At 38.9% G+C, this 26,984-nt stretch overlaps 1 protein-coding gene and 1 long non-coding RNA gene across 2 annotated transcripts; one reads left to right on the forward strand and one right to left on the reverse strand.

Moving 5' to 3' along the window:
* Window positions 1–7,121: 7,121 nt before the first annotated feature.
* On the reverse strand, window positions 7,122–12,535 carry LOC110791385 (uncharacterized). The gene is made up of 7 exons (XR_002534078.2): window positions 12,067–12,535; window positions 11,088–11,341; window positions 10,777–10,940; window positions 9,905–9,978; window positions 9,467–9,510; window positions 9,322–9,384; window positions 7,122–7,348 (listed from the first exon to the last, which is right to left on the reverse strand). It is a non-coding gene; the product is annotated as an uncharacterized lncRNA (long non-coding RNA).
* A 4,979-nt stretch (window positions 12,536–17,514) lies between these two features.
* On the forward strand, window positions 17,515–20,592 carry LOC130461642 (uncharacterized). Its single transcript, XM_056829798.1, has one exon. It carries the CDS (start codon window positions 17,515–17,517, stop codon window positions 20,590–20,592), a length of 3,078 nt encoding a protein of 1,025 aa, XP_056685776.1.
* Window positions 20,593–26,984: the final 6,392 nt, after the last annotated feature.

The raw sequence follows: 26,984 nt of genomic DNA on the forward strand, positions 1-26,984 counted from the left end.
AAACATTATGTTCTCAAAAATTCATGGTAGAAACAATACCCTTGTGTCTCATTTGAATAAATCACAATGAAACATATATCTATACTTGGGCCTTAGTTTGTTGAATAACAAACACTAAGTTCCCACTGAGTTTAGGAACTCTTTAGATATATTTTGAAAAGATATTCTGAAATTACTTTTTAATAGCTTTGACGAATTTGGTTTAGTTTGGTGGTAGTTGAGCATTTTGTTTTAGAAATTATAGGAAAAGTCTTTATGATTCATCATTGATCGAATCATGTACTAATTGACTTCGATCATTCCAACGTAGATATGCCATATCTTATGGACCTAGATTGTGAAATTTCAACACACAATCATTGATGATCATATTTGGTCTCAAGTAATCATCAACATGATCTAACCTAGATCTTTATGATTTCTTGCTAAGTGGATTTTATACTTCTGAATCTTTGAACTAGCCAAACAGATTCAACTTATATCACATTTGAGTAAATAAACCTATATTCACTCAAATCCATGTGAAATAATAAAGTCATAAAATCTTTCTTTAGCTTTGAACTCTATCGTCTAGGCGTTCTAACAATAGTTCATATCTTTTGTTACTTTCAACAAGTAAGACTAGTTGTCTTAAATTTATCTAGAAATCAATCAACTTTCAAAAGTCCATCAAAATAGAGCTTTTGAATGTTAACTTGTTGATATGGTCTAAGCAACAATGCCAAAGATTAGTGGAACTCAAATCAAGGGGTTGATTTGAACCTAGTAAAGTTTTATTGTTAAAGAGTTGTTTGTTTTAATCAAGCATATTGACTCAACCCGTAATTGACCATTTCATTCAAATAAACAAACAAACATTGTTTTTGTTTTCTTGAATGTGAGTCTTTCTGTGTTTGAAACAGAAATTTAGGTATGCTGATTATGGAACAAAATAGCCATTAAGTTCCAGCCTTGAAGGACTTAAAACAAACTAGATGACCCTACAACTAATGTAGCATTGCCATGTTTCATTTTTCACTTGTAGGCCATTAGTGTAGCCTAGCTTCCATTATTTGAGTTATTACCGAAGTAAGAACCTCAAGCGGTATATGATACCAAGGAAGTTTGATTGCTAGGTCACTTCTCTTTAAACATAAACTTATAGGTAGAACCGGAATCGTAAATTCCTTTCATTTGTTCCTTTGTTTTCCTATTTCTTGTACCCTTTCTTATAGTCTTAAGAATTGAATTCTCTAGTGTTGACTTTTATACTTTGTTAGACATGTCCAATGTCATTTTATCAAAGTTCTTACCATTTATGTTGAATATTCTGTTTCAACTAGATGATCTTACCAGAAGCTTCTAAAGTTCTCTAAGCATCGATCTATTCGAATGTCTAGGAACTAGACTCATTAGAGAATTAAATGGAAAAAGGATTTTAGGTTGTTAACCATTGGTAAAGCTGAGCGTTTAAACTCAATGCTTTATGATCTCAAAACTACATTGTATTTTGAATTCACAAGCACCAATCGGTTTGCCATTCGACTTTGATACTCGAAAACAACCATAAAAGTCGATATAAGAAACGTACATTTTAAATTGCTCACTTTCTCTCATTTCCGTGAATCGTTCTTGGATTCACTACCAATCGAGGAAATTTACTGTTACCTTTCTAAAAGGATTTACTGCAGTGCAAGATATTTAATTATAAACAATAATTAAAACATACATTGAAGCATGCAAAGTCTAAACATTTATCATGAGTAATAACTTGAAAAGCAATCATGCAATTTAAACAAGTTATTAGCATTTTATTCGAATTTATTGTTCCGGCAGGTGTGAATAAAATGATTCCAAGATCCTAAAACCATTGAAGAATTAAGTACAGTTTGTCGACTTAATCCTAAAACAGTTTAGGTAAGCAAAAGCCTTTTGCTAATAGTCTAGAAACTATTCTTGGTTGATAGGCACGTCTAAGAACTTATTAGGTAAACCTATCGATTTTGCCACGACATAAAAGGACTCCTTACTTATATCGTTGAGTTTCACCAAAACTAACATGTACTCACAATTATTTGTGTACCTTGCCCCTTTAGGACCAATAAGTAACACCTCGCTGAGCGAAAACTATTACTAGATTGATGTAAAGGATATCCAAGCAAGTGTATATTTTGGCATGGCACCTTTTAACTCAATTTTTTAAGTTTGGAACTTAAGGCTCTTACTATGTTGGTTAGATTTTAAGTGAACTAAAATCCTTAATCATGCAACATAATCAAGCCACAATCTCATGCATAATTAAGACATATTTAAAGCAATAAATAACTTAAAGCATGCATAAGATAAATGTGATCTAGTATGGCCCGACTTCATCTTGAAGCTTTAACTTCATAGTCCGTCTTGAAAATCTCCGTGGGAGGCACCATTTTCTTCAAATAGGATAAGCTATAATTAAAACTAATTACAACTATTTGATGGTACGCAGACCATATTTGAATTGAAAAACAACTTTGGTACTTTAGACCAATTACATTCAAATTAATGGTTCGCAGACCATATTTTCTATCCTATTTGGGCCATACTAGTCACTTCATAACCTGCAAAACAGTACATATGCAATATATACCATTCACCCATTCATTAACATGAATGGCCCACATAGCTGGTTAGTAAAACACATTATGCATCACATAAACATTTGCAGCAATTAATCAAGGGCACCAATAATCTACAAATTATTCAGTCCTTATTAATTCTAATCAAGTTGTTTTAACCTTAAGGATTTGTAGACCTAATCAAGAGTATATGACTAAAACGAGCTCCCACTTAAACCAATAAATTCATATGCTTTACTAATTTTAAACATAAAAATGTATTTCTAGTCTAACCGGAAACATACAAATTTAATTAAAATTTAAAGCTCATATAAATTTATAATTGAATCCAAAATTTAATTTAATTTCAGTCGTATTTAAATTAATTCATGATTTTAATTTTAGTAAAATAATTAGAATAAATAAAATTTATTATAATTACAATATTCAAAATTAAAATCCAAGAAAATAATTTAAATTATTAATTTTAAAATTAATTAAAATTACGTAAACTGAAAATTTCAAATTAAAATTTCAAAACGATCTAATCGCAACGCAACAACCCCACGCAATGCACGCCCATGGGCCACACGCACACAGCCATCGCTGGCCATGTGCGCGCAGCCCATGCGCTGTGTCGCATCGCTGCTGCTCCCCATCGCAAGGCATCAATCGAACACGCGAGCCAGTGCACGCTGCGCGCGCCAGCGCTCGATGCACGCGAGCTATCGCTCGCTGCGCACCCCAGCGCTCGATTCATGCGAGCCATCGCTCGCTGCGCTCGCTTGCCAGCGCTCGATCCATGCGAGCCATCGCTCGCTGCGCGCCTGCCTTTCTCGCACGCGAGCTTGCGCTCATTGCACGAGGCAGCGGCATGCGAGCTGGCGCTCGCTGCGCTCGAGCGATCGACGCTGGGCGTAGCGCTCGTGGCACGCGAGGTTGCGCTCGCTGCTCGCTAGGCTCCGCACGCTTGCACGAGGCAGTGCACGCTGTGGTGCAGCTCGCTTGCTGCCCACACGCGACTGCTCGTGCCTTGCTTTCGCCCTTGCCCATGCGCCCATAGCACACAGCCCACGACACAAGGCAGGGGTGATGCCTTGTGCTCGTGCACCATGCCCTTGCTCACTGCATTCGTACCGCATGGGCGACGAGCTCCCTTGCTCGTCGTCGCATGCCCGCACTATACAACACCCCTTAAGGGTAACACGTAGCGTCCATTGCTTTGTGCGTGCAAGTTATATGAGCGAATCGCATAAAAATTAAAAATTTATATTTAAAATTAATGACAAATTAATAAATAATATTAATTTCATAATTTTAGGGCGAAAAATCGAAAATTTATTATTTAATTGATTTCCGATTAACATGGATTCAAGTCTAGGTCATAAAAAATTAAAATTTAACATAAATTTACAATTTTTATGGTGGTTTTTAATCATAGGTTTCTAATTAAATTATAACTAATTATGAAAATCAAATTAATTCTAAATTATTCCAATTTTCAACCAATTAATCATAATTACAAATTAGATTGCATAATTAACAAGGCTAGGCATTCAAAATTGTTAAACATATACAGTAGGTCAATAAAAAATTCAAGATTTATCAACAAGAATCGCAAATATTTAATTTAACATCTTAAATTTACGAAATTTTGCATTCGAAAAACTAAAACCTCCGAGAAAGTCATAGTTAGGCTTCAAATTTGAGAATTCTGGGTTCGGCCGAAAAACACTATTTTTGTCAAAATTTTAGAATGCCTTTTACATGCGGAATTGACACAAAAATCACTCGATTTGGATGAGTAACGAAGAAACTGCCGAAAAACTGCGTACGTATAATTAAATAAACGCAATTTGCAATTAATTAACAATTACGAAAATTAATCACCCCTTTTAATTCTTGCAAATTTGTAATATTTAACCATGTTCATGCAATTTAGATTATGACAATAATAAGAGGCTCGTGATACCACTGTTAGGTTATGATACATATGACAATTCATAAATCATGCGGAAAAACCATAAAGCCAGGAAAGCATATTATTTTCACATAATCATTTAGCATAGAATAGATGCATACATGTTGTAGCGTGCCTTCCCTAGCTGCGCCCGAACCGAACAAGAACAAGTCTTTAGGACTCCAAATGTCGTCCCTCCGTAGATAGTCCACAGTACGTCCGGATCCGCCTCAAGTTAGACCAACTAGAATCGCCCTTAAGGTTACTAGGAATTTCGGCTATGTGTTTGCAAGTGTATGGCTGATTTTTCTTTCAAAAACTTACTCTTTGAATACTTCAATCGTACCCATAAATTATGACCCTAGGCACTTATTTATAGGAGTATGGAAAAGGAATTGTAATCCTACTAGGATGTGGATTTGTTAATTAGAACTTTATTAGGACTCTAAATAACAAAGCAAATCTAATAGGATTAGGATTTTAATCTTCGCACGAATCCTAATAGGATTAGGATTTCCCGCACACGCATCGTAAAAGTCGTGCACCCGCGCAGGCCTTGCGGCCTACGACAAGCGCATAGCCCATGTGCGGTGCTGCGCGCCCGCGCGCCCTTGGCTGGGCCTGGTCGAGGCGTGCGTTGCTGCGTGCGGCTCGTTAAGCGATGGCCTGGCTTCGTGCTGGGCCTTCATCTAGCGGGCCTCGTCCGATGCTAATTCGTACGATACGCTTCCGATTAAATTCCCGATTCCGGAATTCATTTCCGATACGAACAACATTAATATTTCCGATTCCGGAATTAATTTCCGTTTCGAACAAATATTTAATATTTCCGTTTCCGGAATTATTTTCCGATTCCGATAATATTTCCGATTCTGACAATATTTCCGTTTCCGGCAATATTTCCGATTCCGGCAATATTTCCATTTCCGATAATATTTTCCGATACGTACCATGTTTCCGTTTCCGGCAACATCTACGACTTGGATAATATTTATATTTCCGATACGATCCATATTTCCGTTTCCGGCAATATCATCGTTTCCGGAGTATTCATTTCTTGCTTGTGACGATCTCAGCTCCCACTGAAACCAAGATCCGTCGATTCCGAATATCCATATATAGAGTATTTAATGCCATTAAATACTTGATCCGTTTACGTACTATTTGTGTGACCCTACGGGTTTAGTCAAGAGTAAGTTGTGGATTAATATCATTAATTCCACTTGAACTGAAGCGGCCTCTAGCTAGGCATTCAGCTCACTTGATCTCACTGAATTTATTAACTTGTTAATTAATACTGAACCGCATTTATTAGACTTAATATAGAATGCATACTTGGACCAAGGGCATTATTTCCTTCACCTCGAGACTAGGCGTTACCTTCCCCGAAGACAAAGAAGACTTCTCCTTAGAAACCTTCTTCGATTTGGGAGAAGACGTCTCCTCCGAAGCTTTCCTCTTTCTCAACTCCTTCCTCTCCTAAAGACGCAAGAAGAAGCAGGGCGTCAGAACTAGTCAATAAGAGACCAAGTAAAAATGAAAATGAGCACTGCTTACTTCGGGTGCAGCGAGAGAAGGAGGAGATGAAGCAAACGAGACGCCTGGAGCAGCAACTGTCACCTCGGGTCCCTGAATGAAAACAAAGGACTGAGTCATGACAAAGGAAATGGAAAAGACTTCGGATCCGAAAACAAGACTAAATTAAAACAGTTACCGGATCAGAAGTAGTTACCAATTCGGGGAGAACGGTCTGTATCGGAACCGCCTCTCCAGGAGAGTTAACGTCCCAAGGATCAGCACGAACGTCGTGAAGATGCGCAAGGGGGTGAGCCGAGAACTGGTGGTTCTCTAGCTTCGGCTGCCGCGGGTTACTCTTGATAAAGTCGTATGGTGGACAACGAAGGAGAACCTCGCCGCCGTCCGTTTTATAGCCAAGCACCTCGGGATCAATACTAGTAGAAAAAACCCTTGTTGCAGCGGGCTTTTAGACCCTTGTTACAGCGTACATCGTATGCTGCAACTGGGGGGCCTGCAACAAGTCTGAACTTGTTGCAGCGTACAATGTTCGCTGCAAAAAGTGATTTGTTGCAGCGGGCTTTTAGACGTACGCTGCAACAAGTATGTAAATTTAGGCAAAAATCAAGACCTGTTGCAGCGTACAAATTGGTGTACACTGCAACAGACGGGTTTGTCGCAGCGAACAACTACTTGTACGCTGCAACAGACCTACCCTGTTGCAGCGAACAACAATTTGTACGCTGCAACAAGTCTTCATTTTAGCATACTTGTTGCAGCGAATAAGTATATGCCCCCTGCAACAAAGTCGTCATTTTGGCGGGAACATTTTAGTTTTATTTATTTATACCTAAAGTGTCTTACACCAAATATAGGAACCTGTCAACAACGATAATAGAATATCACAACCTGTAGAACAAATATAAAAACAATAACTGATGTTTTGTACACATATATATATCCCAAAACCAATTTTAGTTTTGTTTCGGGATACCTAGAGTGCCTTGCACCAAATATAGAAACCTGTCACAACAATAATAGAATATCGCAACCTGTATAACAAATATAAAAACAATAACTGTTGTTTTGTATATTAATATATCCCAAATCCAAAGTGCAAGTACTACATTTAAATATTTATTCGTTCCAATTTCAACGTACGCATACATTTTAATATCAAACAACTCGACCAAGCGCGCTCAGGCCAATAATAAATACTTGCTGGTAAAAAAGTTAGCCAATTGCTCACGAACCACATCAATTCCTCACTAGCATAAGGCGCATTCCTCGGAGTATATACCTTCAAAAACAAAAATTTGATGGGAGCATTAGATTAAATGTCATTTTAGTCTAAATATGATCTATAACGACCAAATGAGCCTTAAATGTGCATAAAAAGATTGGAATGAGTATTGAAAACTTTAATACTAATCATATTAATCATGTAATAAATTTGAATTAAGTCCTTAAGTTCTTTAGTTCAAAGTTGGAAACGAAAATGTCATTTTTGTCTAAATATGACTTATAGCGACCCAATGAGCCTTAAATGTGCGTAAATAGATTGTAAAGAGTCTTGGAAACTTAAAACTAAGCATGTTAATCATGTAAAGGTTTTAAAATGAGTCTTTAGGTTCTTTAGTTCAAAGTTGGCAGCGAAAATGCCTTATTTTAGCCTAAATATGACCTACACCACCAAACAAGTCTAAAATGGGCATAAATCGATCGTATTGAGTCTTAGAAACTTAAAACTAATCATATTAATCATGTAATAAGTTGGAAGTGAGTCCTTAGTTTCGTTAGTTCAAAGTTGGGAGCAAAAATGTCATTTTAGCCTAAATATGACCTATAACGGCCAAACAAGTCTGGAAGGAGTCTTGGAAACTTAAAATTAATCATATTAATCATGTAAAGGGATTAAAATGAGTCTTGAGGTTCTTTAGTTCAAAGTTGGGAGCGAAAATGTCTCATTTTAGCCTAAATATGACCTATAACGACCAAACAAGTCTCAAATGTGCATAAATAGATTGGATTGAGTCTTGGAAAGTTAAAACTAATCATATGAATCATGTAATAAGTTTGAAATGAGTTCTTAAGTTCGTTAGTTCAAAGTTGGGAGCGAAAATGTCATTTTAGCCTAAATATGACCTATAACGACCCAATGAGCCTTAAATGTGCATACATATATTGGAATGAGTCTTGGAAACTTAAAACTAAGCATATTAATCATGTAAAAGGTTTAAAAGGAGTCCCTAGGTTCTTTAGTTCAAAGTTGGGAGCAAAAATGTAATTTTAGCATAAATAAGATCTATAAAGCCCCAACACGCCTTAAATGTGCATAAATAGATTGGAATGAGTCTTAGAAAGTTAAAACTATGCATATTAAACATCTAATAAGTATAAAATGAGTCCTTAGGTTCTTTAGTTCATAGTTGGGAGCGAAAATGTCATTTTAGCCTAAATATGACCTATAACGACCCAATGAGCATTAAATGTGCATACATATATTGGAATGAGTCTTGGAAACTTAAAACTAAGCATATTAATCATGTAAAAGGTTTAAAAGGAGTCCCTAGGTTCTTTAGTTCAAAGTTGGGAGTGAAAATATAATTTTAGCATAAATAAGACCTATAACGCCCCAATAAGCCTTAAATGTCCATAAATAGATTGGAATGAGTCTTAGAAAGTTAAAACTATGCATATTAAACATGTAATAAGTATAAAATGAGTCCTTAGGTTCTTTAGTTCAAAGTTTGGAGCGAAAATGTCATTTTAGCCTAAATATGACCTATAACGACCCATTGAGCCTTAAATGTGCGTAAATAGATTGGAATGAGTCTTGAAAAGTTAAAACTATGCATATTAAACATGTACTAAATATAAAATGAGTCATTAGATTCTTTAGTTCAAAGTTGGGAGCGAAAATGTCATTTTAGCCTAAATATGAACTATAATGTCATTTTAGCCTAAATATGACCTATAACGATCCAATTGTCCTTAAGTGTGCATAAATAGATTGGAACGAGTATTGAAAACTTAAAACTAATCATATTAATCATGTAAAATGTTTAAAATGAGTCCTTAGGTTCTTTAGTTTAAAGTTGGGAGCGAAAATGCCTTATTTTAGCCTAAATATGACCTATAACGACCAAAAAAGTCTCAAATGTGCATAAATAGATTGGATTGAGTATTGGAAACTTAAAACTAATCATATGAATCATTTAATCAAAGAGGGTAGAAGATTATCTGGTAAAAGACAATAGAGGGTATATTTACCAAGAGCATTGGCTTTCTTCCTACTCTGTCGATTAAAGTTGCTCCAATAAGTGTAATCACTTCCTGTGGAGATGTATTCTTTAAAGTTGGAACACAGACACATGATAACTTATCCTACTAACAACAGGAAGTATGTTTTTCGAACCTGAAGCAAAGCATATATTATAGTACCAATGCTTGGAGAAAATCCTGTACATATAAATCAAATTTTAGAAGACAGTGGTTTTGCGCATTTAGTAAAATTATACTAGTATTTTCCTTCGTTTAAACAGAATTTTAAAAATAAAGTTCTTCGTAAATGTCATTTTAGCTCTAAGGTTTATGCCTGAAAGGCTGAAAACAGTCTCTTCTATCTGATTGGGAACCTTTATAGGTGCAAACAGTATTTTCTAAATTCGATGAATCACAAAATTTCTGTGTGTGGATTGTCCTATCATCTATGGTACAGCATAAGCAACTCTATTTCGTAGAATTGCTGAAAATCTGAAATCCTAGCATGTAATTTGTATGTTCTATGCAGCTTCAAGCAAGGAAACATCCAACAAAGGAAGCATATGTAGGTGTGAGAGTGAAAAACACATACTGTGTGTTTGATGCGGAAGAGGTCTGCAGCAGGCATCCTGAATAGCCGCTCAGAATCAGCAGTGAAAGCAGTCACTGAAAGCTCGCCAGTGCCGTCGGAAATGTTATAGTTAAATTTAAATGACAGTGTGAGGTTCCAAGAAAGATAAAACAACAAATTAAAGTCAAGCACTTGTAGGGAGGCACTTATTTATGTAACATTCACACCAATTACCTGAAACTGAAGCCGAGCATTTAAATGACCTATTACCTCAAACTGAAACCGAGCATTTAGTCTGAACCAGTGTTACCTAATTCTTCAATCATCCCACGAACCACAAAACAAACTAAGATCAACCTACAAACGGAGTATCTTTTCTGTTTTTCTTTTATCAATAGTAATATTTATTTTGCACCTAATTTTTTATACTCAAGGGGTACTTTAGGGAATTTTTATTATTATTATTATTACAGGGTACTTTATTAACTTGGGCAGAAAACTTTTTAAATATAATAAAATGAATACAAAACATGCGGACTACAGAGTAATTGTCAATTTCATGTTAAATAGATATAGAGTAACTTTTAGCTTTAGAATTATGGATAAATAACTACGAGTGAAACTAAAAATATCAAAACAATTACAGAGTAATTAAATTCAAATGTATGAAAAGCCTGATTGTTACGAAGTTTTGTTTAATACCATTTCTAAATTGCATTTATCAATTCAAAATCCTATTATTTTAATATTTTTAGTAAAAAAAGATAAAGATTTTATACCCAAACGAATATTCTCCAGTCAAACAAGCCAGTTATAGTACTTCATTTAAGTCATTCAGAGTAAGCCATGCATTAAAGTAAGCAACATGCATGTATAAGGTCACAAACAACCACCTGATCCATTAATTCTCTGACATCTCTGCCCTCTTTGCTACTCCGAGCAGCACCCAGCTCAACAGCGGACACCCTTTCAGCAAACTTTAAAGTGCTTAATGATTCAGAGTACGAACTAACATCAGGATTAACCTGAACAAACATAAGTGTCTTTGCTCGACCACCTGAAATATTAATGGTAAGTATCAAACTATCAAGATTCAGTTAGCAACATGAGGCAAGTCATATATAGAACATTGGGGAGAGGAATTTAGGTTCAAAGAATAAGTTATAATGACCCAAAGGAAAAGAAAAGAAAAGAAAAAATTTACCTAGAGACGCTTGAAGAACCTGCGTAAGCTTGCTATTTCTGTAAGGTACATGGGGGTTTTTCTGAGAAAGTGAAAAGATAACATCCCCTAAAGCTGATAGTGATTTATTGATATGCTATGCTTCCCTCAACCTATCTCCAGTTGCTTCAGACCTGTCAACTATTTCACTACCAGCAAGATCTACCAAATGCAGACTTCCATGTGAGGTTGCTCCAGATTTTAGATCTTTTCCCTGAACATGAATGGTGACAACACTGCAAAACAAGAATTATGCTACAGAAGTGAACAAGTGGCCAATAACCATATACTCAATAGCACGAAACAAATGAAGTGTTATCAAATTCACCCCAATTTTTTTCTAACAAAATCCACCACATCCAATCAAACAAATTATACTATTAGCTCAACTTATTTAGAATAACACTGAATTCGAGCTACTGCAGCAACCCATTTCTAACCAACATGATTCCTCAACCAAATTACATATCCTCAGTTGTGTTCCACTAAATCCAAAATCATCCAAGTCAGAAACAAATTCATAAAATTCGTAATAAATACCAAAAATAACAAGAGTTTCTAAAATCCCAGCGCATAAGATGCTATTGATTCCCGAGCTCAGTTTAGTAGCAGCAGAAAATTTCAAAAAGATTAAGAAAAAAGATTAAGTAACTTTCAGATCAGGAAGAAAAAATAAAAAGCATAATTGTTCATGAAACATCCCCGAAAAAACGCTCAAATTCCAGAAATTAATCCAAAAATTTCAAACTAAATCTGTCGTCCTGTTCACAATTTTCCAGATCGAAAAGCAAAAGACATAAATAAAATAAAAATCCCACTGTAATTCCAAAACAATCAAACACAAATCATAATCAAAAGAACTAACCCTAGAACCCCCAAAACTAAAAATTAACAAAAAAAATATTTGAACAAACCCTAAATCTGAAAACGAAATGCAAGAGGGGAAAGGGAAAATAGTTACTTGTCGCGGCGAGGATTGATGGAGAACCGTTGTTCGCGAGCCAACCATATTCCTTGGAACCACCGGCCGAGCAAGGTAGCTTGCCGTACCTCCTGATTTCAGCGGTAGTTTTTCGAGCAGGGAGTAATTTCAGCGGTGGTTTTTCGAGCAGGGAACCACCGGCGAGGAGGCGGGTAAATAGACCCACCGGCGACTGGCGAGAACCACCGGCGACGGGCGAGACGCAGGGAAAGCAGAGAGAAGAAGAAGGGAGAACTGAGCGCGGGCTATGAAATTCGAAGTTGGTATAGATTTTTGAGAGGATATATTTGGTCTGAATTAAACGTGGCAGCGAAAAAAATTTACAACATGCTATTGTAGGGGGCTTTTACCATGTACGCTGCAAAGTAACGGGCTATTGCAGGGGGCTTTTACAATGTACGCTGCAAAAAACTCTTTTGCAGGGGGCAATTAATTTGTACGCTGCAAAAACCCTTTAAATGGTTTGACCCGTGTTGACTTACTGGTTGTTGAAGCGTATTAATATATGTACGCTGCAACAAGGGGGCTGCAATAGGGGTTTTTTCTACTAGTGCAACAACAGCTTCACCTTGCCCTGCACAAGAGGAAAATAAAAAGATTAGATCCAAAAGCACTGAAAAGAGGGAGGCAAACACCTCAGCCGAAGCACGATCTCAGGAGGGCGAGTTACCCTTGCATGCTTCTGAACCAGAAGCTCGCTCCAATAACCCAAGGTATACTGAATGCCATATATGTCCTCGACCAAGCGATGATAGTGCCCTCTCCTCGCTGCCACTAGCCAATTCTCATCAACTGTCGTACCCTCCGGACCAGCAACCTCGGTTTTATCATTTAAGAGAGGCGCAAGTCTCCCCAAAGGATCCGCCTCCTCCCAATGCCTCGGAAAGAGGGGACGAACGGGAAAACGACCAGTAATACCGGCCCCACAGCTCGATTCAGCACGAGCTTCACCACCTGAGAGCTCCTTAGCTTCAACCTCGGTAGAAGCTTCCCTCGGCCTCTCCAAAAAGACCATATTTTCATCTCCCTCACTGGAAGAAGATACTACACCAGACTTCTTTTTCCACCTTTCCCCAGCCATGGCGAAAACTCTAAATCTAGAGTGCCGAAGAGAAAAGAACAAGGTAACGAGAAAAATTAAGAGAAATGAAACAAATTACCTTCCCCGAAGCGGAAATCGCCGACAAATCGAATGGAGTAAGGTCCCGAAGTAGATTCCCAGTGAATTTGCGAAGATCTGAAGAAATTAGCAAGAAGAAACCGTCGGAATTCTGTGGAACTTTGAGAGATTGAGATGAGTAAAGTTTAAAATGATGAAATGAATCCGGTATTTATAGGCCACAACCTGGAAAACCGCCCAACTTCCACTTTATTCCAATCCACTCGATGAAAGACACATCCGAGGAGATCAACGACACTTGTCTCTCATTGCACGGATTCAAATGTTCCTTTTTGAACAAAGATAGGGAACTTTTGGACTTCTGATACTTGGAAACCCACCCGTTTAATTCTAAATGGGCTGGGTCTGGGGGGCGTGTTGTTTGGGCTCTCTAATTGGGCCAACAGTCCAAATCCCAATGGCTCAATACAAAAACATCAAAGACATCTACCCCACACAAGGCTATTTAGCCATCACCAAGGCCCAACAACAATAAATGACCTATGGGGCATTTATTACACAAACACTATAAATAAGCCGCCAAGGCTCACACCTCAAGGTACGTCCAATTTCTTGCCTTAAGACTACTCTCTAGAGAACTCACTCTAGATCCGAGCATCGTTCTTACTTATGCATCGGAGGGGCTTTCCTCAGAAACACCCCCGAGGCTAGTGACTTTGTCAATTGTACAGGTAAATTCGGACACAACTCATTCAAGCAAACTAGATCTTCCACACCAACGAAAAAGGCCTTCATACGAAGCCCGTTGTTTCAACACCGGAACAATTAGTTTGAAAAAGAGTGAATGAACTAGTGAATAATATATCACAACTGCCTCGTGTAAAAAATTGAGAATACTTCGCAAATTAATTAAATCCAAATGCGTGGGCAATCTTTTACGGAATTGCAAATTACTCTTTGTTTTTTTGTTTAATTTAAAAACTTTATGGACTCCATTACTAGTGAAGACTTTTGTATATTTTTTGTTCATATTTCAATAATTAAGTAGGGTCTTGGGGATATGAGACTATGAGAGAGATATTACAGCAACAAAAAAACGAATCTTGACCCATCAAAAATTAGGAAAAGGCGAAATATGAAGCAACAACGAAGAAGAGAACTGGCGACCTAAAAAGATGATCGGCGACGGCATTTGAAGGTATTATGATAATATGATCAGTGACAAAGATCACTAATCCTTCACCAGCAGTCTTTGTCACTACCCATGTGATCATATACCTCCAATTTTGACTCATTCGAAATTTAGGGTTTTCTCCTAAATTGGGTTTTTTTTTTTTATTTTGGGTCTGAATTGTAGTAATTTGGTGCAATTAACTGGGGAATTCAGGTCGAATCATGAGTCTTATGCCTGGTAAGGTGTTAATGTGAGGAAATAATGTTTAAATTTTAGTTTTTTGTTTAGATTCTTTGGTATGAACGAGTAAAATGTTGAAGCGTTAGAATCAGGTTTGGGATCGCGATCCGAACGATCCTACCCGATCCCACCGGGTACCAAACGATCCTACACCGATCCTAACCTAATTGTGACTTTGACCACGACTCGGATCGTTTTGAAAAATTCGGATCGTAGGATCGTGCGATCCCACGATCCGGATCGCGATTCTAAACTCGCTTCAACAACGTAACATCATCCTTATCCAGTTCCCCCAGAGAAGAAAAATAGAAATGAAGAAAACTATCCAATTGCCCGTTAACTTGCTTCGTACTTGACCCGGTTTCGATTAGCCGCATAAGTCACAACTTGTCCCTGAACAAAGCCAGACAACCCAGATTGTGTCAAAGGTGAAGATCCTGTCAAGTCAACAAACACATCACGGCCCCGATCCCAAGAGTAGAGTAACACGTCTGCAAGTCGGAGAGCTCCGTCGTTCCCTCCAAACAGACCAATATCAACCTCTTTACGTGTCGAAATCCCAGACCGATAAAAAACATCAACAATTGTATCCCGGACAACATGATGCTTAATACCCACAATACCAGCACACGACACCGCATGATTACCGAAAATATCCCCCGCAAAAACCTTGGAGCTAGTAGAACATGGTGTAAAAACAGAGAACAAAGGAACACCCAACCGGTAACATAACACACAACGGTAAGTCTTAGCGTTCATCGTCTGTCCCAAACCTGATATGGGGACTGACCAAATCCAAGCAGAGGTGTGATCCCCTGCCGCGACTTCCACAATGACGATTGTCGAGGAGATAAAGAGAAGGTGGATTCTGCAGATGCAGTAACCGTTGTGATATATATATATATATATATATATATATATATATATATATATATATATATATATATATATATATATATATATATGTGCCAATTTCTTCATGAATTTAGGGGCAGCGACCTCACTTGGATTACTCAATATGTCAAACTCTGCAGTTCTATTAAATAGATTCAACACATCCTCAAAAGCTCGACCAAGACCAACAATCCCAACATACCGAAAAAGCTTTGTCTGCCGACCAGAAGACTGTAACTGAGAAGCAAGAAAAGCATAATGATGAACATCACCTGCGGAATAAACACCAAGCTCTCCAAACGCAAAAGGTAATGTGGCAAGTCGCCACTGTCACAAATAAAGAAAAAACCCAGAACTTCTCTCTTTCCATGGTGTAGCGCACGATAAGGTTCTCTGCTATCGTACACCCACCATTGGAAATGGCGAGGAAGAAGAAGAATCAGAAACAAGAAGTTCGTGAGATCAATGAGGAGGCCTCTGCGCTTCTTCATACTGCCTCTTTACGCCCAATGAACCAACATCAGTTGAGAAACACCATACCCAGCAATGGAGATGAAGTCCGACTGCCGCCGGTAATCAGGACGCCATTCCCGTCGCATCCTTCTGCTGGACCACCTTCACCACACACTCAAGAAGCTATTGCGGCGTACCATGCTGCCATCAACTACTCTCCTTCGTACCAATCGGAAACCAGGGGTGTTCACTCCGAGATTGTGGGAGGTATGGAAGAAGGACAGGGGGGTGGGAGAGTGGGTGGCTCTGCTCTGGAAAGGGTGAAGGAAATGGTGAGAAACGTTAATGTTGTACTGGGTTTGACAAATGGTACGGAAACCCTCGCAAGCAAAGGGGATCTTGATTCCTCTGAAACAGAGCATGGTGGTACCTCTGGAGAACTTGGAGACGAAGGCACTAGACCTCCATTAGAACAGCAGCACACCAGGGTTGACCCAAAATCATCTTGGGTGAACTTATTTCGAGGACCCCAACTCACTGGCAAAGGTAACTCCCTCTCCTTTATTGCTCCCACAATTTTGGAAGGTACTCCTGTTGCTATGCTTGACAAGGTTGATATGAGTAAAATGGCTGCTATTTGGGATTGTGCTTTGATCATGTATGTTGTTGGTGATAAACCCTCCATTGGGGCAGTAATTAGGTATATTGATAAGGAATGGGGTCATGTTGGTAAGCCTAATGTGTTTCTACATGATGAGGGCTATTTTGTGGTTAAATTCTGCTCAAAAAGGGATAGAGATGAGGTACTGGTTGCTGGACCTCACACTTTCTTTGGTAGGCCTATGATCACTAAGCCATGGTCATCAGATTTTAATTTCCAAGAGGAAATTCTCAGGGTAATTCCTGTGTGGGTGAAGCTCCCTAACCTACCTCTGTGTTGTTGGGGCATGGATTCTCTCAGTAGGATTGGGAGCCTTGTTGGGGTTCCTTTATTTGCTGATGAGTGTACCTCTAAGCAATTGAGGATTTCTTTTGCTAGGCTCTTAATTGAAGTTGATGTTACTAAAACTGTCACCAAGGTTGTTCAAATACAGGACTCTTGTGGTAGAACCTTCAATCAGAAAGTGGAGTATGAATGGCTCCCACCTTTTTGTAAGGAATGTCAAATAATTGGGCATGATTGTTCAGTTAAAAAGGGTCAAACAAGATATCAACCTGCTACTCATGTTCAACCAGTGCAGAAAAAGGTGACTAAGGGCTGGAAACCAAAGAAGGTGGTGAATGCTGCTGTTTCTGTACCTGAACCTGCTGTTCCTGAAGAAATCATTCCAAGTTTGATTGCTACTACCCCTTTGAACCAGGCACAAGTGAGTGATGTTCAAGATGATGGATGGAGAGTAGTATCCAGAAGAAGGAGAGAGTCTAAACACTATGATCATCCTTTGGGATTGGCTCAGGTTCCAAAAGTGGTTGATGTAGTGGAGGGATTTTCTATAGAGGAGGAGGGTGAGGATGCAGAGGTTGAGGAAGGAGATAGGTATCCACCATGATTGTTTGCACTTGGAATGTTAGGGGTCTGAATGATCCTAATAAAGTGGTGGAGGTTAGGAGATTGCTGGAAACCAATAAGATCAGTGTTATTGCTCTGTTAGAAACTAGAGTGAAGGAAAATAAAGCTAGCAAGATTCAGAATAAGCTAGGTAGTTGCTGGAAGTGGGAAATGAACTATTCCTATTCTCCTAAGGGTAGAATCTGGATTGGGTGGAGGCATAGTGATGTTACCTTTACTATGGGCTTAAAAACTGACCAAGTTATTCATGGTGATTTAGCTGCAAAGGATGGGAATTTTACTGCTCAGTTCACTGCTGTGTATGGCTTGCATACAATTGATCATAGGAGACCTCTTTGGACCACCTTGACTCAAATTGGACCAAGGGTGATATACCCTTGGTTTTTCATGGGTGACTTCAATTCAGTGCTGCATGCAGGTGATAGAATCCATGGTAGCCAAGTTTCTGATACAGAAACAAGAGATTTTGATTCTTGTATTGATGCAACAGGGCTGATAGAGCTCAAGAGTTGTGGAAATTTCTTCTCCTGGAACAATAAAGGGCAAGGTGATTTGAGAATTCATTCCAGAATTGATTGGGCCTTTGGGTGTGGAAACTGGCATACTAGTTATCCAGAAGTATGTGTAGACTATCTGAACCCAGGTTTATCAGATCACTCCCCTCTTCTGCTGGATTGTAAAGTGGTGAGACAGAGGGGAAGTAGACCATTTAAGTTCTTCAATTACATGGCTGAGCACCCTAAGTTCCATCAGATTGTGCAAGAAGGGTGGGGATCTGTTGTAAATGGAACTCCTATGTTTCAAGTGTGGCACAAATTGAAAGTCATCAAGCAGGGTCTGAAAACTTTGCATAGGAAAGAATTTGCTAGGCTGGAGGAGAGAATTGATGGTATTAGGAGGGAGCTGGATGACACTCAATCTCAGTTAGCTGCTTCTCCTAGTGATATTGACCTTCAACTGACTGAAAAAGAGTGCACTGGTAAGCTTAAAAAGTTTCTGAGTATTCATGAAGGAGCTCTCAAACAAAAATCAAGAATCCAGTGGTTGAAAACTGGTGATTCAAATACAAAGTTCTTCTTCACAGCAGTAAAGGAGAGATATGCCAGGAACAGTATTGATGTTATTTATGATGCTAATGGGAGGAAGCTTACCACTGCTGCAGAGATTAAAGATGAGATCAAAGCTTTCTATCATGGTCTTATTGGTTCTGCTGCAGACACTTTGGAGGGTATTGATGTTACAGTTGTGAGACAAGGTAAACAACTTTCTGCAGCTTCACCTCAATTCAGGCCTATAGCATGTTGCTCCATTGTTTACAAGTTGATTTCAAAAATCTTAACTCACAGAATGCAGTCAATAATTGGTGAAGTGGTGAATGATTCTCAGGCTGGCTTCATTCCTGGTAGGAATATTGCTGATAATATCCTACTGGCTTCTGAGCTGGTGAAATGTTATTCAAGGAAATACATCTCCCCTAGGTGTATGATAAAAGTTGACCTCAAGAAGGCTTATGACTCTTTGGAATGGCCCTTCCTGAAGTCAATGATGCATGAATTAGGATTCCCTGACATGTTTATTAGGTGGGTGATGGAATGTTTGGGAACTATCTCCTACTCTATTCTTGTCAATGGATTTCCTACCCTTCCTATTCCTGCAAAAAAGGGATTGAGGCAAGGGGATCCAATGTCACCCTATCTCTTTGCTCTGGGTATGGAGTATTTGTCAAGATGTTTGGCTGCCATGAGTTCACAAAAGGAATTTAACTATCATCCAAGATGTAAGAAATTGAAGATTACCCACATGATGTTTGCTGATGACCTTCTCATGTTTGCCAGGGCAGATTTGCCTTCTATTATTACTCTTTTTGGAGCTTTTACCAAGTTCTCAAAGGCTTCTGGTCTCAGTGCTAATCTCCATAAGAGTGAAGTCTATACAGCTGGTGTTTCTGATGTTGCTTCTAACCAGATTGCTACCACAATTGGCATTCAGAAAGGTGTTTTCCCCTTTAAATATTTAGGGGTACCCTTGACAACTAGGAAGTTGAGCTTCTCTGATTGTAAACCTCTTATTGAAAGAACAACTGCTAGAATTAAGAGTTGGTCTGCAAGATTCTTGTCCTATGCAGGCAGATTACAGCTGGTCAAGTCAGTTCTGTTTGGAATGCAGCTCTACTGGTGTCAAATTTTTGTAATGCCCAAGAAAGTTATGAAGACAATCCAAAGCATTTGCAGGTGCTTTCTGTGGACAGGGTCAGATATTGGCTCAAAAAAGGCCCCAGTTTCTTGGGATCACTTGTGCCTTCCCAAGAGTTGTGGTGGGTGGAATCTAAAGGACTTAACAATATGGAATAAAGCTGCTGTTCTCAAACACTGCTGGGCTTTATCTATGAAACAAGACAGACTGTGGGTGAAATGGATCCACACTTACTATGTGAAGCAGATGGATTTTTGGACCATGCCCATCCCATCTGGGCTAACTTGGTCATTAAGGAAGATCTGGCAGTATAGAGATGTTCTAATGCAAGCAGGAGGAGTGACTCAATTTGTCCATAATGACAAGTTCAAAATCAGTAAAATGTATAAGCATCTTCAGAGTGGAGCCAGTCATGTGCATTGGAAAAGAATCACTTGTAACAGCAAGGCTAGTCCTAAAGGGACCTTCATTACTTGGTTGGCTTTACAAAACAGGCTTCCTACCAAAGACAGATTGATCAGCTGGGACATAGACATTAGTGGTGAATGTGAATTTTGTCTGGTACATGAAGAGAAACTGACACATTTGTTCTTTGAGTGTCAATATTCAAAGGAGATTTGGAGTAGAGTTCTTACTCAAATGGGGATGCAGAGAACAATTCAGACCTGGGATGATGAGGTTAGATGGGCAGCTGTACAGAGCAGGAGCACCAAAGAAAGAGCCAAACTGTGTAGTATTTCCTTCATTGAGACAGTCTATGCTGTGTGGATTCAGAGGAATTCTAGTGTGTTTAATGATCACTATGATCCTATAGAGTCAGTTGTAAGTAGAATTCTGTTTTGTGTGGCTTGTAGAGTTTAGCTTGTGCCTGTTGGCTTTGTGTTTAGTTGCTGTGTTCCCAGGTTGTTGGGAACTTAGAGTTGGTTTTTGTGACTAGGTGTTATCCTTACTTTGGTAATATAATCAAATTTATTTGCCAAAAAAAAAAAAGTCGCCACTGTCATTCGCCAAACCCCGTCCCCGAAGCAATAACATTACGCTCCAAGAAAGATCAAAGAGCCCCATCGAATGTGTGCTGAGCCGCCTCAAAAATACAAGGAGGACAAGTACGCAAAGCAAAGTAGAGTTTAGAAACTCCGGTACATGCCCTAAGTAACAACAACTCACACTGAGGATCATCAAACTTAGCCACCTTATCCATAAGTATAATAGTCTTGGTTACCCTCTACAACACAAGCTCACCACTAAAAACAGAACTGGAACTGGAAGGACCACGAAGCAACTTAACACCATCCAAATGTCAAGCAATATTAGGGGGAAAGACACCCACAAGCCTGCTTCGAGGGTCTTCTATAGGCCAGAAAACTTCCGTTTTTTCCACGTTGAGATGTAACCCGAAACAAGGCTCTTCCTCCATAATCAACTGCAAAACCTTCTCCACCACAAAGGTGTCACAAATAATAGTGTCATCATCTAAATACCACGCCTGAAGACATACATCAAAAGAGTCTCTGATTTTACACACCGGGAGTTTTAAAACAAAAGCAAAAAGCAAAGGACCAAGGGGATCACCCTGCTACACCCCCTGAGACGAGCATAAGGTGTGCTCCCCACAATACAATCTGGCTGGAGTAGAGTATCAAAATTCAACCCAACGCGAAATGGCCGGACAACGAAGACGAACTTCATGTAACTGAAGGAAATATGTCCTTCACCCAAGGTGCATTGGTCCAATACCAAAGTTCAGATTGATTACGAACAATTAGTTCAGTGAGATCAAGTGATCGGAACAACTGGCTAGAGCAATGCTTCCGATCAGTGAGTTCTAATCTATATTAGGCTCACAACTTACTCTTGACTGAACCTATAAGGTCACACCCCATTGACATGTAACAGATCACCGGATTAAATGAACCGCAAAATTTATTTAAAGACTTTTCGGGAAATTAGTTCGGAAAACATAAATATACGATTTGACGTTGGATCGAAATCATATATTGTATTGCGTGTATTCGTAAGATAGGAGAAACGAATAATCTTATATTATGACATTGGATCGTCAAGTACTATAAGATAAATAATCGCCGTAAGGCATTGGATGCAAATACGAGAAGGCAACATTGCCGGCCCAACGAGCCAAACGCGCAAGCGCGCAAGGCTCACTAGGCGCAGCAGCGCGCCAACGCGCGCAAGCTGAAGGAAATATGTCCTTCACCCAAGGTGCATTAAGTCTAATACCAAGGTTCAGATTATTTGCGAACAATTAATTCAGTGAGATCAAGTGATCGGAACAGCTAGCTGGAGCAATGCTTCCGATCAGTGAGTTCTAATGGATATTGAACTCACAACTTACTCTTGACTGAACCTACAAGGTCACACCAATGACACGTAACAGATCACCGGATTAAATGAATCGGAAATTCATTTAATAACTTTTCCGGAATTAGTTGGAAACATATTATACGATACGACCTTTGTCGGAATCGTATATCATATCGCGAATATTCGTAAGCTGGGCGACACGAATAAATCGTATCGGACGATGGTGATTCGTCGTATACGAAACGATAAATAATATATCGAAAATATATTAAATCGCGAATACGAAGGGCATCGGAGTTGCCGGCCCGTCGAGCCAAGCACGTAAGCGTGCAAGGCCCAACGAGCCAGCAAGCTCGCGAGGAAGCAAGGCAAGCCCATTGGGCGCGTGCACGCAACAGCACGCATAGCGCAGCAGCAGCGACGAGCGAGCAAGGCCCACGACCCAGCTGCTCGGCGCGCGCGCTGTGGGCTTCGGCCTGCAGTGTGTCGCTGGGCGCAGGCGTGTGTGTGTCCGTTGCTTGGCTCGCACGGCTTGCTAGCCGGCCTTGCTTCTTGCTTGGTCGGTTAGTAAGGTTAATGATATAACCTTACAACCTAGTTTCCAACGCAGAACACATTTCATACACTCAAACCCTAGAGACACAGAGAACCCTAATTCTCTCTGTGCCTCCAAAGTGAGTTCTTCCCAAAAGCAAAGTATCTTGATCAATTGTCTAAGCTACGATTATCAAGACGGATCTGACGTGTCGGTGAACCAAGTAGAGGAACGACAAGTGGAGTTCTTTGTTCGTGTTTGTTGACGGATTAACGTGGAAAACACGCTTCGAATGTAAGTTTGCTTAATTTGTGCTTTATACATGTTTCCTGGCTTTGGGGATTGTTCCGAACATGTTATTATGTTTAACTGTATTCCCCTACAGTGGTATCATGAGCCTTATGTATTCAAAGCATGAATTAGCATGATTATTATTGTTTTTGCATTGTCGAAATTTTTGGAATTTTTGTTGATTTTTCGGAATTTTTTCGAATTATTGGATTAATTGCGAAATTTGCAGTTCCGAAATCACAAATATTCGTTTTTTCGATTTTTAAAACCCTAATCTGATGGAAAACGATTTTCTAAGATCAATTCATGGGAATAGAATTGCGAAAACAGGCCTTGAAGTATCGTTTTTTGGGCGTTTTTGTTAATTTTTCATTAAAAATTAAAAGTGTCGGACAGTAATTCAATTAAAAGGTCGACCTAAACTACTCGGAATTGCTTGAAATTTTGACACAATGTTTCCGATAAGTATAAACCCTAATTTTGCCTTTCCCCAATTCGTAAAATTTACAACCCTAATTGAATTTTAATTAATTTTGGTTTAATAATTCGGTTAATTGGGGAAGGGGGTATATCTCATGGGTCAATGGCTAATTTTAAAAATTATTGGATTAAAATTTTGAATGGTTTCGTTAATTTTAATCGCACTTAAACCAAATTATTAATAATCTGAAATTTAATTGTTTATGAACGATATAAAGTTGATTCGATCGTTCTTGAAAGTTTGAATATTGTTAGCCCTTGATTTATTAATTTTACGAAATTGGATTGTCGTTAAAGTTTATTAAATCGTTAAAAATCGTTGTTTTTCGAAAATTATATCGTAACCTTTTTGAAAAATAAAATTAATGCAAGTTCGTGAATTAAATTTAATTTTAATTAAGTTGGTCCGTTTTATGAACTAAAAACACGAACATGGGCATGATGGAAGTATGGCTCGTCGAGCCATACGAGGCCATTGTGTGCGACCGAGCCATGCGACACGGGCAGCAGCAGCAAGGCTGCGTGCCTCGTGCGCGCTAGGCAAGGAAGGGGCAGGCGAGGGCGCTTGCGGGGCTGCGACGAACCAAGGGCAAGCCTTGCGACGTCCAGCACACTCGATGCACAACACACGCAATGCAGGGGTAGCATGGTTGCGGGTTCGCGGTGCGCATGTGGTGCGATGGGGCAGGGGGCGCGCGGACATTGCTCGTGTGCTCTTGGGCCTCACGCACGATAGGGCTGGGGGTGCGCAGGCAATGCTCGTGTGCTCTTGGGCTTCACGCAAGGCGGGGCTGGGCGCAAGCCTAGCCCGATTAGGCAATTGAACTTTTTTTTAATCGTTTAATTCGTTGGGCTTCGTATATTTGCATTAATTTGGGCTAACGGAATATTTAATTTAATATTTTATTTGCTTGGGCCGGGCCGCGAGTTTTAATTTAATATTTCATAATTAATTATCCGGAATGATTATTGGTTTGAGTGGGAGCCACTAAATGAAATTAAAATGAAATAATTATTTTAATTATTTCGTAGGTCGCATTATTTTAATTAAATTCAATTTTAATTAGAATAAAGTCTAAGGATTAATAATTTGGAAATTGATTAATCTTTTAGGACGCGTTTATGTGAACGTGAATTTTAATTAATTCACGTAAATACTTGCATATTAACATGGGCCATTCGTTTTAGCATACAAATGGATGAATGCGTAGAATATATATTTTATGCAATGCAGGTACTCCAAGTGACTAGTATGGCCAACTTAGGATAGTTAAATACGGTCTGCTCACCGTTCTATCTTTGAATGTAAAGTTTTAAATATGGTCTGCGTACCATGGAAATTTTGATGTAATTTATTATTTTCAAGTATTTCTAAGTTTAGAACTTAAAGTTAGCATTTGAACGAAGATTCAAGACGATGTCAAGCTAACAAGGAGGTGATGAAGATTGGATGCTTCAAGACAAAAGTTTTGGGCCATACTAGATCACCAATTATTTATGCAATTTAATATATATATATTATGCGTGAATGTATGAATGTATGTATGCTTTGCATGAACAGGTTGTTTCCTATGAATCGATTAGTTTTAAGTCCACTAAATAATCGAACCAACATAGAAACAACTAGGTCCAAGTAATATTGAGTTTTAAAAATTGCCTTCCAAATCAACACTTACAAAAATCTAGGGATCTAAGATAGTGGGTTTACGCTAAAGCGAGGTGCTATTTTAGTTGACTTAGGTGGTAAGGCGTCCTAAAGGAGCACGTTGATTGTGGTTACAACTCAAACAACAATGGCATTAAGTTGTGGCAATAGGATAAATTATGGCATTAATTTATTAACCAAGAGTAATTTGGAGGTTACTAGCAATAGGTTTTGCTTACCTAAAATCTTAAACTACTTAACACATGCTAAAGCTGCTTAAGGATTTAGGACTTTTTGGGTCTTGGAATGGTTTCATTCATTTTGGACCATGTTTTTGCTTTTTGCATGAATGAAATGTTTTAATAGCTTTAATGATTGCATGTTTTGCTTTCATTTCAAAGTTATTGAATTGTATGAATGGTTATTTATTGCAAATTCTTTTCGATTGTAGTAATCAAAAATGGCCGCAAACAATAACACTTTCAACTTGCGTTCAATTCTCGACAAAGAGAAGTTGAATGGCAACAATTTCCTCGACTGGAAAAGGAACTTACAAATAGTTCTTATGCATGAGGAAAAAGAATATGTCCTTGAGAAAGAGTTACCGGAAGAGGCTGGGCCGGAGGTAACTCAAGCTGCCCTTAATCGTTGGATTCAGGCCAACAGGGATGTCAAATGTGTGATGCTTGCATCCATGAGTCCTGAACTTCAGAAAACATTCATTAACTCGGATGATTACCAAATCATCTCGGAGTTGAAGAACATGTTTCAGGACCAAGCCAGAATCGAAAGATTCGAGACTCAGAGGTTGATCCTTGAGACTAAGCTCAAGAAAGGAGAACCAGTGAGCCCACATGTTCTTAAAATGATTGGACTCTTTGAGAACAAGAGAGCTCTAGATTCTGATGTCTCAAATGAAATGGCTATTGACAACATTCTCCATTCGCTTCATAATGGCTATGATCAGTTCAAGTTGAATTACAACATGAACAGCATGGAGAAATCTCTTACTGAGCTTCACGGTATGCTGAAAACCGCTGAAAAGACGCTCAAGCAAGAGAATAAGCATGATATGCTTATGGTGCGTAAGGCCAAGAACTTCAAGAAATCAGGCAAGAACAAGGGCAAGAAGGGTAAGGGTAAGGCTTCGCCCTCATCCAAGTCCAATGGCGCCGGTTTTGGTAAACAGAAAAGGGCAACTCGTTCTCCTGCCGACTCTGAATGCTTCTACTGCAAAAAGAAGGGGCATTGAAAAGAAGGGGCTTGAAGAAGAAGGAAGATGAGAAGAACGGGAACGTTGCTTCTACTTCAGGTATGTATGTTATACATTGTAATCTTGCTAATTCTACTTCTTGGGTATTAGATACTGGTTGTGGCTCACACTTATGTTCCAATTCACAGGGACTAAGGAGAAGTAGAAGGCTTGATAAAGGCGAGATGGATCTACGCGTGGGAAATGGAGCACGGATTGCTGCATTAGCCGTAGGATCTTATTTTATTTCTTTGCCTAGTGGGTTTGTTTTGGAACTAGAAAACTGTTACTATGTTCCTAGTATCACCAGAAACATCATTTCCATTTCAAGTTTGGATTCTAAAGGTTTTAGTTTTCAATTTAAAGACAATAGTTGTTCTTTTTCTTTGAATGGAATGTTTTATGGTTCAGCACAACAAGAAAACGGTCTTTATGTGCTAGATACGAGGAAACACATTTATAACATAAATACCAAAAAGGCTAAAACTGGTGATTCGGATCTCACATTTCTGTGGCATTGTCGATTAGGCCATATAAACATAAAGCGCATGGAATTACTTCAACGGAAAGGAATTCTAGAATCATTCGACTTAGAGAAGATTGATCAATGCGAATCTTGTTTACTTGGCAAAATGACAAAGCAACCTTTCTCAAAGGTGGAAGAAAGAGCAAGCGAACTACTAGGGCTAATACATACGGACGTATGTGGGCCTATGAGTACGAAAGCT

The sequence above is a fragment of the Spinacia oleracea genome, chromosome 5 (genome assembly GCF_020520425.1).
Source record: "Spinacia oleracea cultivar Varoflay chromosome 5, BTI_SOV_V1, whole genome shotgun sequence".
NCBI lineage: Eukaryota > Viridiplantae > Streptophyta > Magnoliopsida > Caryophyllales > Amaranthaceae > Spinacia > Spinacia oleracea.

Bases quoted from the DNA above. Each gene is read 5' to 3' on its own strand.
- LOC130461642 (XM_056829798.1), top strand. From the start codon at position 17,515: ATGATTGTTTGCACTTGGAATGTTAGGGGTCTGAATGATCCTAATAAA.